We start from the raw sequence: 12,847 nt of genomic DNA, 5'->3' as shown, positions 1-12,847 counted from the left end.
AAGGCAGGAGCTGGGAGGAGGAGGAGGAAGAGGAGGAGGGGTAGAAGGGGGGAGGAAGGGGCTCGGGCTTCGGGCTGGTAAATAAACTCCGCGATGCTTCCCCTCCCAGGTGCCCACCGCGCTGCTCCAACCTCCCCTCCGCCCGCCGGCGGGGATGACCTGAGGGGGAAGTGACCGCCTCCCCCCCTGCATCCCCCCTTCCCCTTATTATATATATACATATATATATATCCCCCATCCACGTATATATATATACATACATATATATATATATATACAAACACACCACCCAACCATCCGGGGGGGGAGCTGGGGGGGGTGGGGGGGAGGGCGGGGAGCTCGGATCATGGCCTTGGGGCTCCCGGGGCTGCCGCCGAGCCGCAGCTCGCCTCCGGGGCCCGGCCATGGGGCTGAAGGCTCGGCGCGGCGCTAGCGGGGCGGCGGCGACATCGGGCGGCCGGGCGGCGACAGGAGGTGGCGGCGGTGGCGGCGGAGGTGGCGGCGGTGGAGACCCCGAGCAGGGCTCGCTGGCCCTGGGGTCCGGAGCCGATCGCGACGGGACTCTGCTGCTGGAGGGCGGCGGGAAGGACGAGGGGGGCAAGCGGAGCCCGCCGGGCTTGGGGCTGCTGGCCAAGACCCCCCTGAGCCGCCCGGTGAAGAGGAACCACGCCAAGTACCGACGGGTCCAAACTTTGATCTACGACGCCCTGGAGCGACCCCGAGGCTGGGCGCTGCTCTACCACGGCTTCGTGTGAGTACAAGCAGCGGGAGCGGGACCCCCGGCCCCCGGGGATCCCCGGGAGGATGCGCCTGGGGGGCCCTTTTTGCTTCATCATCCCCGGCCGGGGGACTCGCTCCCAGCACCGGGGGAACGGAAGAGACCTCACTAAGGGATGTGCTGGCTGAGTGGTTTTTTTATTATTACTCTGACTCCTTATTCTTATTCTTTTATTCTTATTCTTATTCTTATTCTTATTCTTATTCTTATTCTTTTTTTTTCTTTTTTTTTCTTATTCTTTTTTCTTATTCTTATTTTCTTCCTATTATTTTCTTCTTCTTACTATTTTTTCGTACTATTATCTTCTTATTATTCTTTACTTCTTCTTCTTATTATTTTTTTTTTCCTTATTATTATTTTTTCCCTCGGGTTCCCCAAAACAAACGGTTTCTTTCGAGCCCGTGGCTCCCTCCAGCCGTGCTCCCATGTCGCCTCAGGGCGCTGTGCCCAAACCTGCGTGCCTCAACCCCTGGAAGCGGGATAGGGGAGCAGCAGCCAGCTCTGAGCAGGTTTAAGGCTCGAAGTGCTTAAGGGGACGCTGCTGGCTTCAGTTCAGTGCAGAGCATTACATGTGGCTAAACTAGCTTTTATAAACCCCGGGTGAACCAGCTTGTACAGTAGCTGAAGGTGGCAAATGAAAGCCATCGGGTTTTGGTCCGCTGAGTGTCACCCTGCAGGGCACGAAGCCCAGGCACTGCAGCCCCATCCACCAGAAAGTTGAACCAGCCACATGCAGAGACGAAATAAACTCATTTTCTGGCCCAAAGGTGCCAACGTAAATTAATGACCACTGGCATTTTAAAAATTCAGATCCCTTAAGCTTTCATAAGAATATAGAAAAAAATAAGGCTGCTTACAGCATGCAGTGAAGTTGGCAGAGTCCTGTTATTTTTTTTTATTATTATTATTTTATTTTTTTAGTGTTGTGAATGTGTTTGAAAACCAAAGGGATTATCAGTGATCGTGGTGTACTATTTCTCTTGAACGCTGTAACGTATACAGAGCTCTGTGTGATAGAAGCAGTGATTTCTGAAACTGCTTTATTTTCCAAAGACAAAGTGCTCTGGGCTGCATGGGCTGCAAGCCTGGAGCTGGATTTTGGGAAGCCCTGATCAGCGGTGTAGTTCTTGCACTTGCAAATAAACACCTCAAGTGTAGGGCTGTGATTCTACCTTCCGGCAAATTTCTTGTGGGTGTTTGCAGGGATTTAGCCCTGGGCAAGAAGAAGAAGGCAGTGTTCACTACTGAAGTGCTGCTATGTGCCACTCACCTATCGCTGCCCCCCTCTGCTCAGTGTTTTCATAAAGTGTGTCTTGGGACAAAGGCTCCAGTTTTCCAGCTTGGTTTTTTGTGACAATGTGGACACCGGCTACCATCACTTTTTTTTTCTTTCTTTTTTTTCTTTTTCTTTTTTTTTTTTTTTTGCCATTGGAATAAATTGCAGTAGCAGGCAGGGAGAGAAAGCATTTGGGGCTGGGGGAAGATGCTGTGCATGGGGAGGCTTTTTGTACAGAGCTCGCTGTTGGGTTGTACTCGGTATTGCATAATGCTGCTCCTGCCTGAGGAGAGCCGTGTCTGGACGGAGGCGCACCTCCCGCTCCTTCTGCCTCGCTCAGCCCACGCAGGCTGCATAAATGAGGCTTTGGCACATGCCAGAGCCTTACAAGAGCATGGCATCTCTCTGTTTGTGGATAGCCGTGGCAGCTGGGTCAAATCCATGCCCAGGCTCATGCCTGAGAACAAGCAATGGGGTGGTGGATGGGGCTAGAGAGGCTAAGGTGGGCTAAGTCACATTTGTGTGCAATGTGTATAAAAATTTCCACGTTACGACGTTTGTTTTAACTAGCTGCCTAGGTGTGTGGCTAGCCTTAAAAGCCTTATGCAACATGGACTGCAGAATGGGCAAAATTGTAATTTTGTAGGGTCTGATTCTTCTTAGGAGTGGACCCAATGTTCTGTGTGGTCAACAGCTCCTTGGTGACTGCCCAGTCCTGCAAAATGCTGAGATTTGAGCCTGGTGTGCTCCCACAGAAGTCAGTAAGAGTATTGGTCAGTCAAACAATGTTAATGAAAAAACACCTTCAGGAGTCCTTATCCTTAAGGGAAGTAAAACACACAACTCCTCCCATGGTTCCACTTCTTTTTGTGAAAGTTTTGCTGTGCTCCTGTGAACGTCAGTGGGGAAGGCACCAGCCTCTAGGCAGAAACCCAAATGTACTTTCTGGGCCAGATTCTTCCCAAACGTTATTGGATTTGATGGGGAGATGAGTGAATGCTGCTCTGTGTGGTTGTTACGGCATTAAGGTTAAGGAGAATGGGCTTTCAGATGAGCAGTGCTGTCTCAGCAGAGAGCATGACAATGTTTCCAGCTGGATTATGTGTCCTATCCCCCCAGGAGGTGTGAGCATAGAGCACCTCGAGCAGCCACCCAGTGCTCTGCCTGGGCTCTGGCAGACCATGCCCTCTGAAGCCACCCAGGGGTGTTCTGCAGTCAAAGTTTCTGCTCAGTCTCATCTCCTTTTTGAACTCGGCAGAAGCTGTGGGGTCCTACCTCACTACATGATCAGGCCTTACAAAAGAAACCTGCCAAAAGTGATGGAGCAGCATGTTTAGATCTTGCTGCCACCTTTCTGAGCTCATTCCTGTGTCTGGAGAGCAATGAGCTGCTCGAGAGCATGAGCAGTGCAGCAGGGAGGCAGCACTCTAAGCTGATGTCTGAAGTCTTTGTTCTCACTTTCAGATGAATTGTCTTTTAGCCCTTTTCCTTCTGAAAAGGAGTCCCTCTCAGGCTGGAGGTGCTGCTGTGATGCCGTGTAGCACTGTCCCGGCAGCTTTTCACACGAGAACACTTTACACTCTCTCTTGGGTTGCAGAGAGATTGATTGCCAACCTTTCCATAAAGTCTACAAATATGCCATTTTACTTAGGAAGGAAAGTCCCATTTATCCTAATAAAACATCATACTTCATCTCATTTGGAGTCACCTTTCAGCAGATATCAATATTTTTGCAATACAACCAAATTAAGAGTAAGACAGTTGCTCTCATGTATGTAGGACTGAGAGAATAAACAGCTGAGGAACAAAAGAGGTTGCAGCATGGGTGACAGATTCCTCATAAGGTGTTTAAGGAAGAGCTGATGTAAAGGACTTTGGTGCTGCCTATCCCAGGATTTCAGAGGTGGGAAGCTCCTGATGGAAGAGGCTTGCATCTTTCAGACACACTGAGGATGCTGTGTGAGGGCAGGAAGGGGCTTTGCAAAGGGTTTTGAAAAAGCTTTGGATGCCAGAAAAAAAAAAAAAAAAAACAAAACAAAACAAAACAAAACAAAACCTACCTTTTAAAAGGGTGGTGCAGATGGGAACTCATTAAATTGTACAGTGATGCTCATATGGCTGCAAAGGGGTCATGATCCTTCGTGCATCTCCCTGTTCTAATGTGCACATAAATAAGGCTTGACATGGTCTCTGGTGTAAACAGTCCCTTTGCTTTAGGTGTGGTTGGATCTATTGAAATGATTCAATCCCTTGAAATAACAGAATGAGAATGCAAAAACATGATCAGGCACAACCAGGCTGTAGGGACAGGATGCAGAGGAATTTCTGGTGGCAGTTTTGGCATTCAGCCTTCAGCGGCAGTGATTTGCAGAAAGCGATAGGAGAGAGATTTCTTGTGATTCTTCCTCCTCCCTTGTTCTGCACATCTGAATTTGCCCCAGGCTTCTGCTTATAGCAGAGAAAAAGGTGATTTGGTCCCAGAGAAGCTGACTCCGTTTCCTTCACCTTCTGTAAACTTCTATTCCCTGTATGCACTGCTGGGCATAACACCTTTAAAGTTCTCTCTGCCACAACACCAGTGGTCTCAGACCTGGTGGCACTATGGCACTGTCTTGGTGGGGTGGTTGGTAAGAGAAAATATTGACTTTCCCATGAAAAATGTCACCTCCTCAAAGCTGAACTCCTGCACATTTGCAGGAATTTATATATATATATATATATATATATATGTATATAAAATATATAAATATACAACTGTTTAAATCTTTGAGATTTTTGATTTGGAAATGGCTCCTGGGGGTGGCAGGTCAGGCTACAATCCATCCCTGCTCTTTTCTGAGCTCCTCTCCCTGTAGGTGTAGGTGTAACTACAGCTCCCGTGATGCACTGAGCTTTCCTTTGTGTCGAACATCACGCTCCATAGCAGGAACCCCTGATGCTGAGCCTCGTGGGATGAGTGGTTTGGCCAGGATGACTGACTCGAGCCCTGGTCACCTCTATGAAGTCTCCAAATGCTTTATTTATGCACAGAAACACAAATTAATTTAATGAAAAAAAAAAAAAAAAGTAAGACGTTGATTTTTCAGTTTATTTTTTATTATAAACAAAGAATTTGGTAGATATGGACAGACTCCAGGAAGGTAACAGAATTCAGATCAACTTTGCGATGGCAATTTGTGGAAATTTTTCTGCCTGACTTAATGAAAAGAGAGTCTGAAGGAGAGGTAGCTAGGAGATATACTTATTTTCATACCATCCCCCGAGACAACTGCAGCCGTTACTTTCACAGAAAAATAAGACTAGAAAAAGGCTTGGGTCTGGATTTTCCTTTTTTATTTTCCTTTTTTATTTTTATTTTTTAAGTGTGTGATATTGGCTGCTCTCAGCTGCTGTGGATCACCACAGCACACCTCCTAATGGGAAAGGGGAAACCATGGGGAACACATGAACTCCCTTCCCTATTTCCCATCTAATCATCACTTAGCACCTGGAACAAACAGAGGAGGCAGAGGCATATGATCATCGGTGTTTCTGGGAATCTCTTGCATGACTGATCCTGGGTGGGCTGTTTGTGGGAAAGGGTGTTGAGAGACATGAGGAACCGGTTGGGTGTCTGGCGACTTTCCATTATTTTCCTCTTGGCCCTTCAGGAGATGTTTCATAAGATGCGCTGAGCCGTCACCCTGAGGTGAGCTGGGAACAGGCTGGGGTTAAGAAGGAGGATAAATCGGATCCCTTCCTTGGTCTGTCTGGCATAGACTGATCCCTAAGTGAATCCCCAGAGCACGAGAGCAAGCCTGGTCCATTAGCAAGCTCCCTTTGTGAACGTGTTCGCCAGTGCAAGCCCCATTTTAATTATTTATCCTAATCCATCGTAATGCACGGATAAATATTCCGCTCTGTACTTTGTAAAAAATAACGGAGTCTTACTCATTGGAGACCTTACTGCACACCTCTGCTGCCACAGCTCCACTGAGGCTTGTGGGGGCTGCCCAGGGCTGGTGTGGGGATGTGACTGCATTTCCTCCACCAGGATCAGCAATGCTGTGAGCTGGTGTTTGCTCATGGTGGTGGGGATGGGGAGGCAGAGCCTGGGGAAATCTTGGCTGTCTGTGGAGCACCAGTGGGTTATGGTCCCTCTTCAGAGTCACTTTGGCAGGTTCAACAAAACTCGTGGGTGCCCAGCGCTTCCTTAAGCCACCAAACTCCCTCTGAAACTACAGACCTGGCCCTCTGGTGGGCAGGGTTGAGGAGGAAATGTATGTTTTCAGCTCACCATCACCTACAGCCCTGTAACTCCTCACCAGGGCTTCGGCTGACAGTGAGATCCACTCAGGGATCGGTGCCGGGTCGGTCAGCCTGCAGCGCTCGGTGTTTCCATGGCTACGCCGCTAACTTGCCGAATTTTGGTGCTGCGGACGCCTGCCTGGGAGGGCTGGCGGGAGCTGCGGGCGCACAGGTGTCTGTAGTGCAGATGTGTTCCTCTGCAGGCCCTAAAACCCCAGGGGTGTGGGTCGTGGCCAGGTGAAGTGGCAGCTGGGCTCGGTCAGGTGGGCAGAGAGCTCAGTGCTGGGGAGCATCGGCACCAGCAGTGACAGCAAACCCTCAGCAGCTCCTCATGCCATCAACTCCCCCAGCAACGAGCCCCTCAGAAAGATGCCAGAGTCCCTGCTGTCATTTCTAGAGAACTGAACTGTCCCAAATTTCATCATCCCATCCAGAGGGGGTGCAGCAGTGCCCCTCCAGCAGCCACTGACTTGGGTTTTTCCCCTCTTCTGAGAAACTCAGAAGCGAGGAGTAGCACTGTCAGTGCTGCCCTGCTGGTCCTGGAGGCACCATTTCCAGAAAAGCACTGGGCCAGGCGTGTTGCAGTGTCCCCAGCACAGCAGCTGGGCTAAGGCTGGAGGCAGTGCTTGATTCAGCCCCTTCTCATGCCTCGCTTCACTCCTTGCACCTCTCAGGTCTGGGCACCTGTGGGTCGGCTGCCTGGTGGAGAGGTCACATGGATTTTATTTCTTAATTTAATCTGAAATATTTTAAAACTGAGCAGGGAGAGCCTCCCCACACATGTTTTGCTTCATTTGGCACAGAGCACAGGAACCTACAAGATAAATCCAATGGAAAAAATAGTAACTGAAGCTGATGTATATTAACAGCTGGATTAAAACAACAACAACAACAACAACAACAAAAACCCACATATCTACATTGTTATATACCACTGTGTGCTTCAGTGTGTAAATGAACATGAAGGTGCCCTGGCAGTGCCTGCCTCTCCCAAACATCCCACCAAAGGCTACTCACCTGACATCTTCCTATTCTTTCTTTGGGGCTCCCCATCCTCAAACATTACTTGACTAAATCCTCTTTATTCACCTTTATTCATAGCTTAGCCAAGGTACAAACCTGTGCATGTATGTACTTGGATAGTAAGAAGTCCTTTCCAGCACTGCTATGTATGCAAGGTCAGGTGATAACAATGCACAGTCAAGGACAAGGTCTGGACTTAAGTGATTTGGTCATAATTTAACAGCTCAAATAAACTTTCCAATCAAAATCAGTCACATGAGTGTTAAAGATTATTTATATGTTGTTTTGAAGCATGATGCAGCAATAACCTTAGATATAGCCAGGCAGCTTGGCAGTAGGACACTATTGTGATCAGCCTTATACTGTATAAAAAAATAATTATGTTTATTTTTGTACTTAATAATGTAAGATTCATTTCTTGTGTGTGAAGCTTTACAGAAGGAATGGAACCATGGAGCCATTGCTTCCTCTGCTGCTTCGGGCAGATCCTGTATTAAAAGGGATAACTTAACTATTAATAGCATTACAGGGAATATGGGCCACAAGAGCTGTTACGTATATGCTTCCTTCTGTCTTAGGGTGATAACTGGGAAACTTAACATTTTCAGTGTAGAGAGGGACATGCCCAGAGATATTTAGGTTCATGGCAACCTGCTTAGCAAGAGGCATTTTGGGGAGAACTTTCAGCCTAGAAATAAGTAAATTTCCTTCCCCAGCCTCAAGCATGCAAACTGCTTAAGAGCCTGTTTAACTTGGATCCAGTGAAAGGTGCCACTAAAATCAGGAGAAACCTACCCAAGGTGACACTGAGATCAGCCTCAGTGAAGGAGTATGACTGAGGTGTGGTGGAAAGCAGGACTAGGTGTCATCATCTTCCTCTGCACAACCAACCTGGCACTGACTTTTCCTGGTTCATAGGTGAGTCTTAAAAACCATGCCAAAGTGGAGATGCATTTCTCTAACCCTGCTGAGTCTCAGTTTGGGAGATGCTGAGACCCTGATTTCAGAAACATCCTGTGTCTCTTAAGGTGGCGTGCACCTCCTGCATACATCAATCAGTCTTGCCAAAATCTTTCCTAATTTCCCTTTTCTAGGTTGCTAGTACACTGCTGGTGGTCTGTTTTATGGCAGCAACAGTGCAGGAATCCTAATCCTGTCCATGTTAGCTGTCTCTTTGCTTCCTTTGACTTTCTAGACTTTCTAGACTTTATTTCATTTTCTGGATATTTGCATTTCATTTGTCCTTCTTGTTTTTAGAGTTGTTGCTGAGAGCTGTATGGATGAGTTTTGCATTCCCTTGCCAAGCTGTATTTGGTTGTGTTGACTCTCCAGTGTTGTTTTCTAATCTCAGATGCTTTTCATATTTACTTTCTTCTGTCCTCACTGGTGTTTTGATCACCTTCCAGATTAGCATCTGGTAATTTTGTTAAAGTTCAATTTAATTATTTTTATAGATCATTAAGGAAGCATTTAATAAAACCAGAACTAAGAAAATCCATTCAGCATTTCACTAAATAACAACTTCTCCCCCTCCTGGTTAATATGATATCATTTTTTTTGGCTTTATTTGTATCTCTGAAGCCAGTTTTTAATTGCATCTAGTTTCTGCTAGTCAACTGAATTAATAAGAACTAGGACTTCATGAGACACTGAACCTCTGTTTAAACAGCAATTATTTCCACATTTCCTTTTGTTTAGACCTGATTGTTGTGCTACTTTTATCTGTTCAGTTCAATGGTATGAACTTGTTTACCTTCCCATCTCAGATTTCCAACCTTTTGATATATTAAGTTTGTAACTGATATAACAATCCAGTGTTCCTAGTGCTGTCCTCCATCAAAGCAGAGCTGAAGCAATGCTGAAAGCTTAAATGCCCCAGTCACAGTTCTTATATATTTTAGAGGAACCATTCGGTTTAGGCTATACCTTACTTCAAATGAAGGACAGAGATGTGCATCCTAAAACACAAGACTTTTTACAGGGCATTTCCCACTGACTGTAAATGCAAAAAAAATTAAAAAATTCTGTTTTCAATGGGGATGAAGGAGAAGGAAGTACAGCTGTTGAGGGTCTGATAGTGAAATCCCCAAAGTGCGTGGTGGGGAGCTGCCCACCAGGCGCTCAGCAGTGCAGCATCAGCTCTTCTTATCTTTGTTCCCCTCATGCCTCTCCATGCAGTTCTCAGAGCATTTACAAGGAGGAATTACACCCTGAGGAGGGAATGTCAAGAGCAGCTGATTGAAATTACAGGGGAATTAATTTAGGAAGGTAATTACAAGAACTGGAATTTGCTCTTCTACCTTTGCTAATACTGCTGCTTGTGAGATGCTGCTGGGAGAATTTCAATGCACACAACTGGCAAGACTCCCTAATCATATATTGTTTGCACAGTGGCATCAGGTGTAGGACCATGGCTCTGGACCAGCCTTGCAGTGTGGTGGCATCTTCACCCACGCCTACAACAGTCGTTAAGTATGTCTAGACTAATTGGCAAAGCCATGCTGGGGATGTTCCCGAGCAGCAGCACAGACTGGCCAGTAACACAGCATGACTAGATGACCTGTGCCATGGTTTTAGTCCAAGACAACTAAATGGCATAACCATTCTATGTGGGATCTTACCACCTTGAGGATACCCTCCTGGGTCCATGAAAAAGGCCATTTTTCTTTGGGATAAGACTCAGGAAGTCCTACCCCAATTTAAATAATTTTGGTTTTGCCCTCTGTGCATGTCTAATGACACCTTCTATTTTCTATATATATTTCAACACTTCTTGTGGTGATCAAACTCTCATAGAGGTTCAGATACTTCAGTTCCTTGTCTTGGCACGTTAACAAAGCCCAATAATTATCTGTGGTACCAATCCAGGAGAAAGAGACCACTGCTCATTCAGTACCAGATTTATGATTTCTTTACAACACAGAAGATATTGCTAGTTACATTGTTGCTGCTGTTTGGACATTTCTCCCAGTTTTGTCTAACTCATTGTAGGAGAAGTTGCTCCATTATCTTGTCAGGTCCTGTGTGCAATGACACTGTGCAGAGGTCTGCCAGCTGATGCTCATGGCAGTTTCTGCTCCTAGAATATAGCATTATCACACCACACATTCGCAAACATGCTACTCTATTCAGTGCTAAATTACTTAAAACAACTTGTTTTCCCTGCTTTCCCTCAGGGCTTGAGAGGCTGTTTATCAACATTCACAATGGGATCCATCCATCTAGCGCCTTATCTGAGGTAGCTGTCTAGACTCTTTTTGTATTTGCAGAAGAAAAATAGGAAATAGAAGTTTCTGGAGTGCAGTTAATCTAATCCTGAAGATGGTTCTTAAAGTAAGTGAGATTAATCACTTCTTGCAGTGCCTGAAACTTCTCACTGACTACAGAAGATGCATTGGGTGATGAACTTGAATTTAGGTGTCTATGCTGGAAACACTTGAGGGATGGAAACTTTTCACCTGACCTGAGAGATGGGACTCAGAGCCACATTAAGATAACTAAATTTAGATATGTACATGTAATGTTCTGTGCCTGCAATAGGTATTTCAGTTCTCTTTATAGTTAGTGGAGTTCTAGTCAATACAGTCAATACATTTTATGGTGCAATTCGTCCAACCAGTTGTAGGGGTCTGCTTTGCATGGGGATAAATCACAGCTTCAGCTCAATTCCATCGCCTATAATACGAGCCAAGGTGACTTGATATCTAGCAAAATTCTGCAGAAAAAGCCACTTTCAGACAGACGAGTCTTGCCTATAAAGGCAGGAACATTTTTAGTCTTACTTTTAGATAGGATTTTGTTAATATTAAGCTCTACATAAAATTCTGATTTCCTTTCCTGGAGGGCTGTGTATATGTGGCTGCTTATTATTGCAGGCCATGACGGGCCCACAGTCTTCCCTGACATTATGCCAAAGAAAAGAATGATGGTGTAGCTGTTCTCAGTTTTGGTATCCCACTTACGCTGCTCATTTCAGTAGCTTTAAGATCTTTCCCTAGCTGGGAATCTTGAGTTTACCCCTTCACCTTCCCTTTGGTCTCTGTTTTGCTATGAGGTCTGTCTCTCTGAGCTCTCCCATACATCACTCTTGATGCTGCTTGGAGTTTATTTTATAATCACAATTGCAGTTGATCTTGAGATCATGCTCAAACCGACACCTAACTACCTTTTGAACTGAGCTTCAAAACCAATGGCTGTGATCAGCTGGAAACTCTGTAGGTATGTAAGCACCATTCAGTATTTTTAGAGGGCATACTCACCTCCATACACCGGCTGAATCAGTAGCAAGAATCGAACCTAGCACTGAAATCATCAGAGAGGTACTCAGTATCTGAATGCATAAAAATGCCTTGACATAAGGAACAGTTTTTAGATAGTGGTGTATTCCTTTAACAAGCTGCTAGTTTGTATTTTGCTTGTTTTCACAGAAATACTGAGCCAGCAACCTCTTTTAGTCATGTCAGTACAAATGTAGAGTAAATCTATTAAAGCTAGAAGAACAATTGGATTTGGCTGCTGCAACGTGAGCATGTTCTGGATCCACTACAAAAGTTTTTATTTATTTATTTATTTTTTACTGATTTTTCCATTAGTGCCAGAGGCCAAGGTTAAGGGCCTGCCCCTCTGGTGAGGAGCCTCCCTGCCACAACAAACTTCCAATAAGTTAAGAGAGCTTGAGGAATGGGGGAAACAGGAGAAGTGGAGATGCAGGATAGTGAGGGAGCACCGACTTGTCCCAGGGACTCACCAGGGACTCAGCTGTACTCACACCATGGTGTTCGTGGCTGATTTCCTTTGCTTCAAGAGCTGGCTTATGCAGATGTGGAGTCTTTCCTTCTCTTCCTGCTCCCCAGTGTTGAGAGAGGTTATTCCCCAGAGAGAGCCTGGGGAAGTTGAGCAAGCAAAGCACCATCTCTCTGCTCATATTTTGGTGCAGATCCTGATGTTGGGGCTGTAGAGGGAGCAGCCATAAAACCATTTAGTATAGAAAGGACCGCAGGGTTGTGTCATGTTAAGTTTTCTGCATCTCTAAGATTTGAAAGATTTTATATTGTGAGGGCTGGTATATTTTTTTTAAATTCTTTTTTTTTATTATTATTTTTCCCCACAGTATATCAGTTTATATATTTCTTATAATGGAAAGACTTTCAGGCCAGAATTATGGGGTGTCTTCTTCCCTCTGCACTCCATTCAATCCTAAATATGCATAGACAGAAATGAGCTGTAACATATTGCCAGAGATGCTGGGCAGGTCAGCCCACTGTGGAGGCAAGGACCCTCATATTAACCACAAACAAAGCTGCTTGCTGCTAGGCTAACTAACACCAATGCCATCTATATTTGGAGTGCTGACACTGGGAAATGCTAGGGATAATCTTTAGGGTAATCAACTAAGTTCATTGAAAATAGTTCTTTCTGAAGGACTTCTCTTTTTTTTTTTTCTTTTTCTTTTTCTTTTTCTTTTTCTTTTTCTTTTTCTTTTT

At 45.5% G+C, this 12,847-nt stretch overlaps 1 protein-coding gene across 3 annotated transcripts in view; it reads left to right on the top strand.

The window, feature by feature from the left end:
* Window positions 1–316: 316 nt before the first annotated feature.
* The window catches only part of KCNQ3 (potassium voltage-gated channel subfamily Q member 3), a 196,487-nt gene continuing 183,956 nt past the window's right edge, over window positions 317–12,847 (top strand). Inside the window, exon 1 of one of the 3 annotated variants that reach the window (XM_035316576.1) lies at window positions 317–751. In XM_035316576.1, coding sequence (XP_035172467.1) covers window positions 405–751 — 347 coding nt within the window. In that variant the 5' untranslated portion in view covers window positions 317–404. The remainder of the gene's footprint in view (window positions 752–12,847) is intronic. The other 2 variants (XM_035316574.1, XM_035316575.1) reach the window with 2 other exon arrangements.

The sequence above is a fragment of the Oxyura jamaicensis genome, chromosome 2 (assembly GCF_011077185.1).
Source record: "Oxyura jamaicensis isolate SHBP4307 breed ruddy duck chromosome 2, BPBGC_Ojam_1.0, whole genome shotgun sequence".
Classification (NCBI taxonomy): Eukaryota; Metazoa; Chordata; class Aves; order Anseriformes; family Anatidae; genus Oxyura; species Oxyura jamaicensis.
Note: the sequence above shows the minus strand (reverse complement) of the source record. Positions and strands in the feature narration are given on the sequence as shown.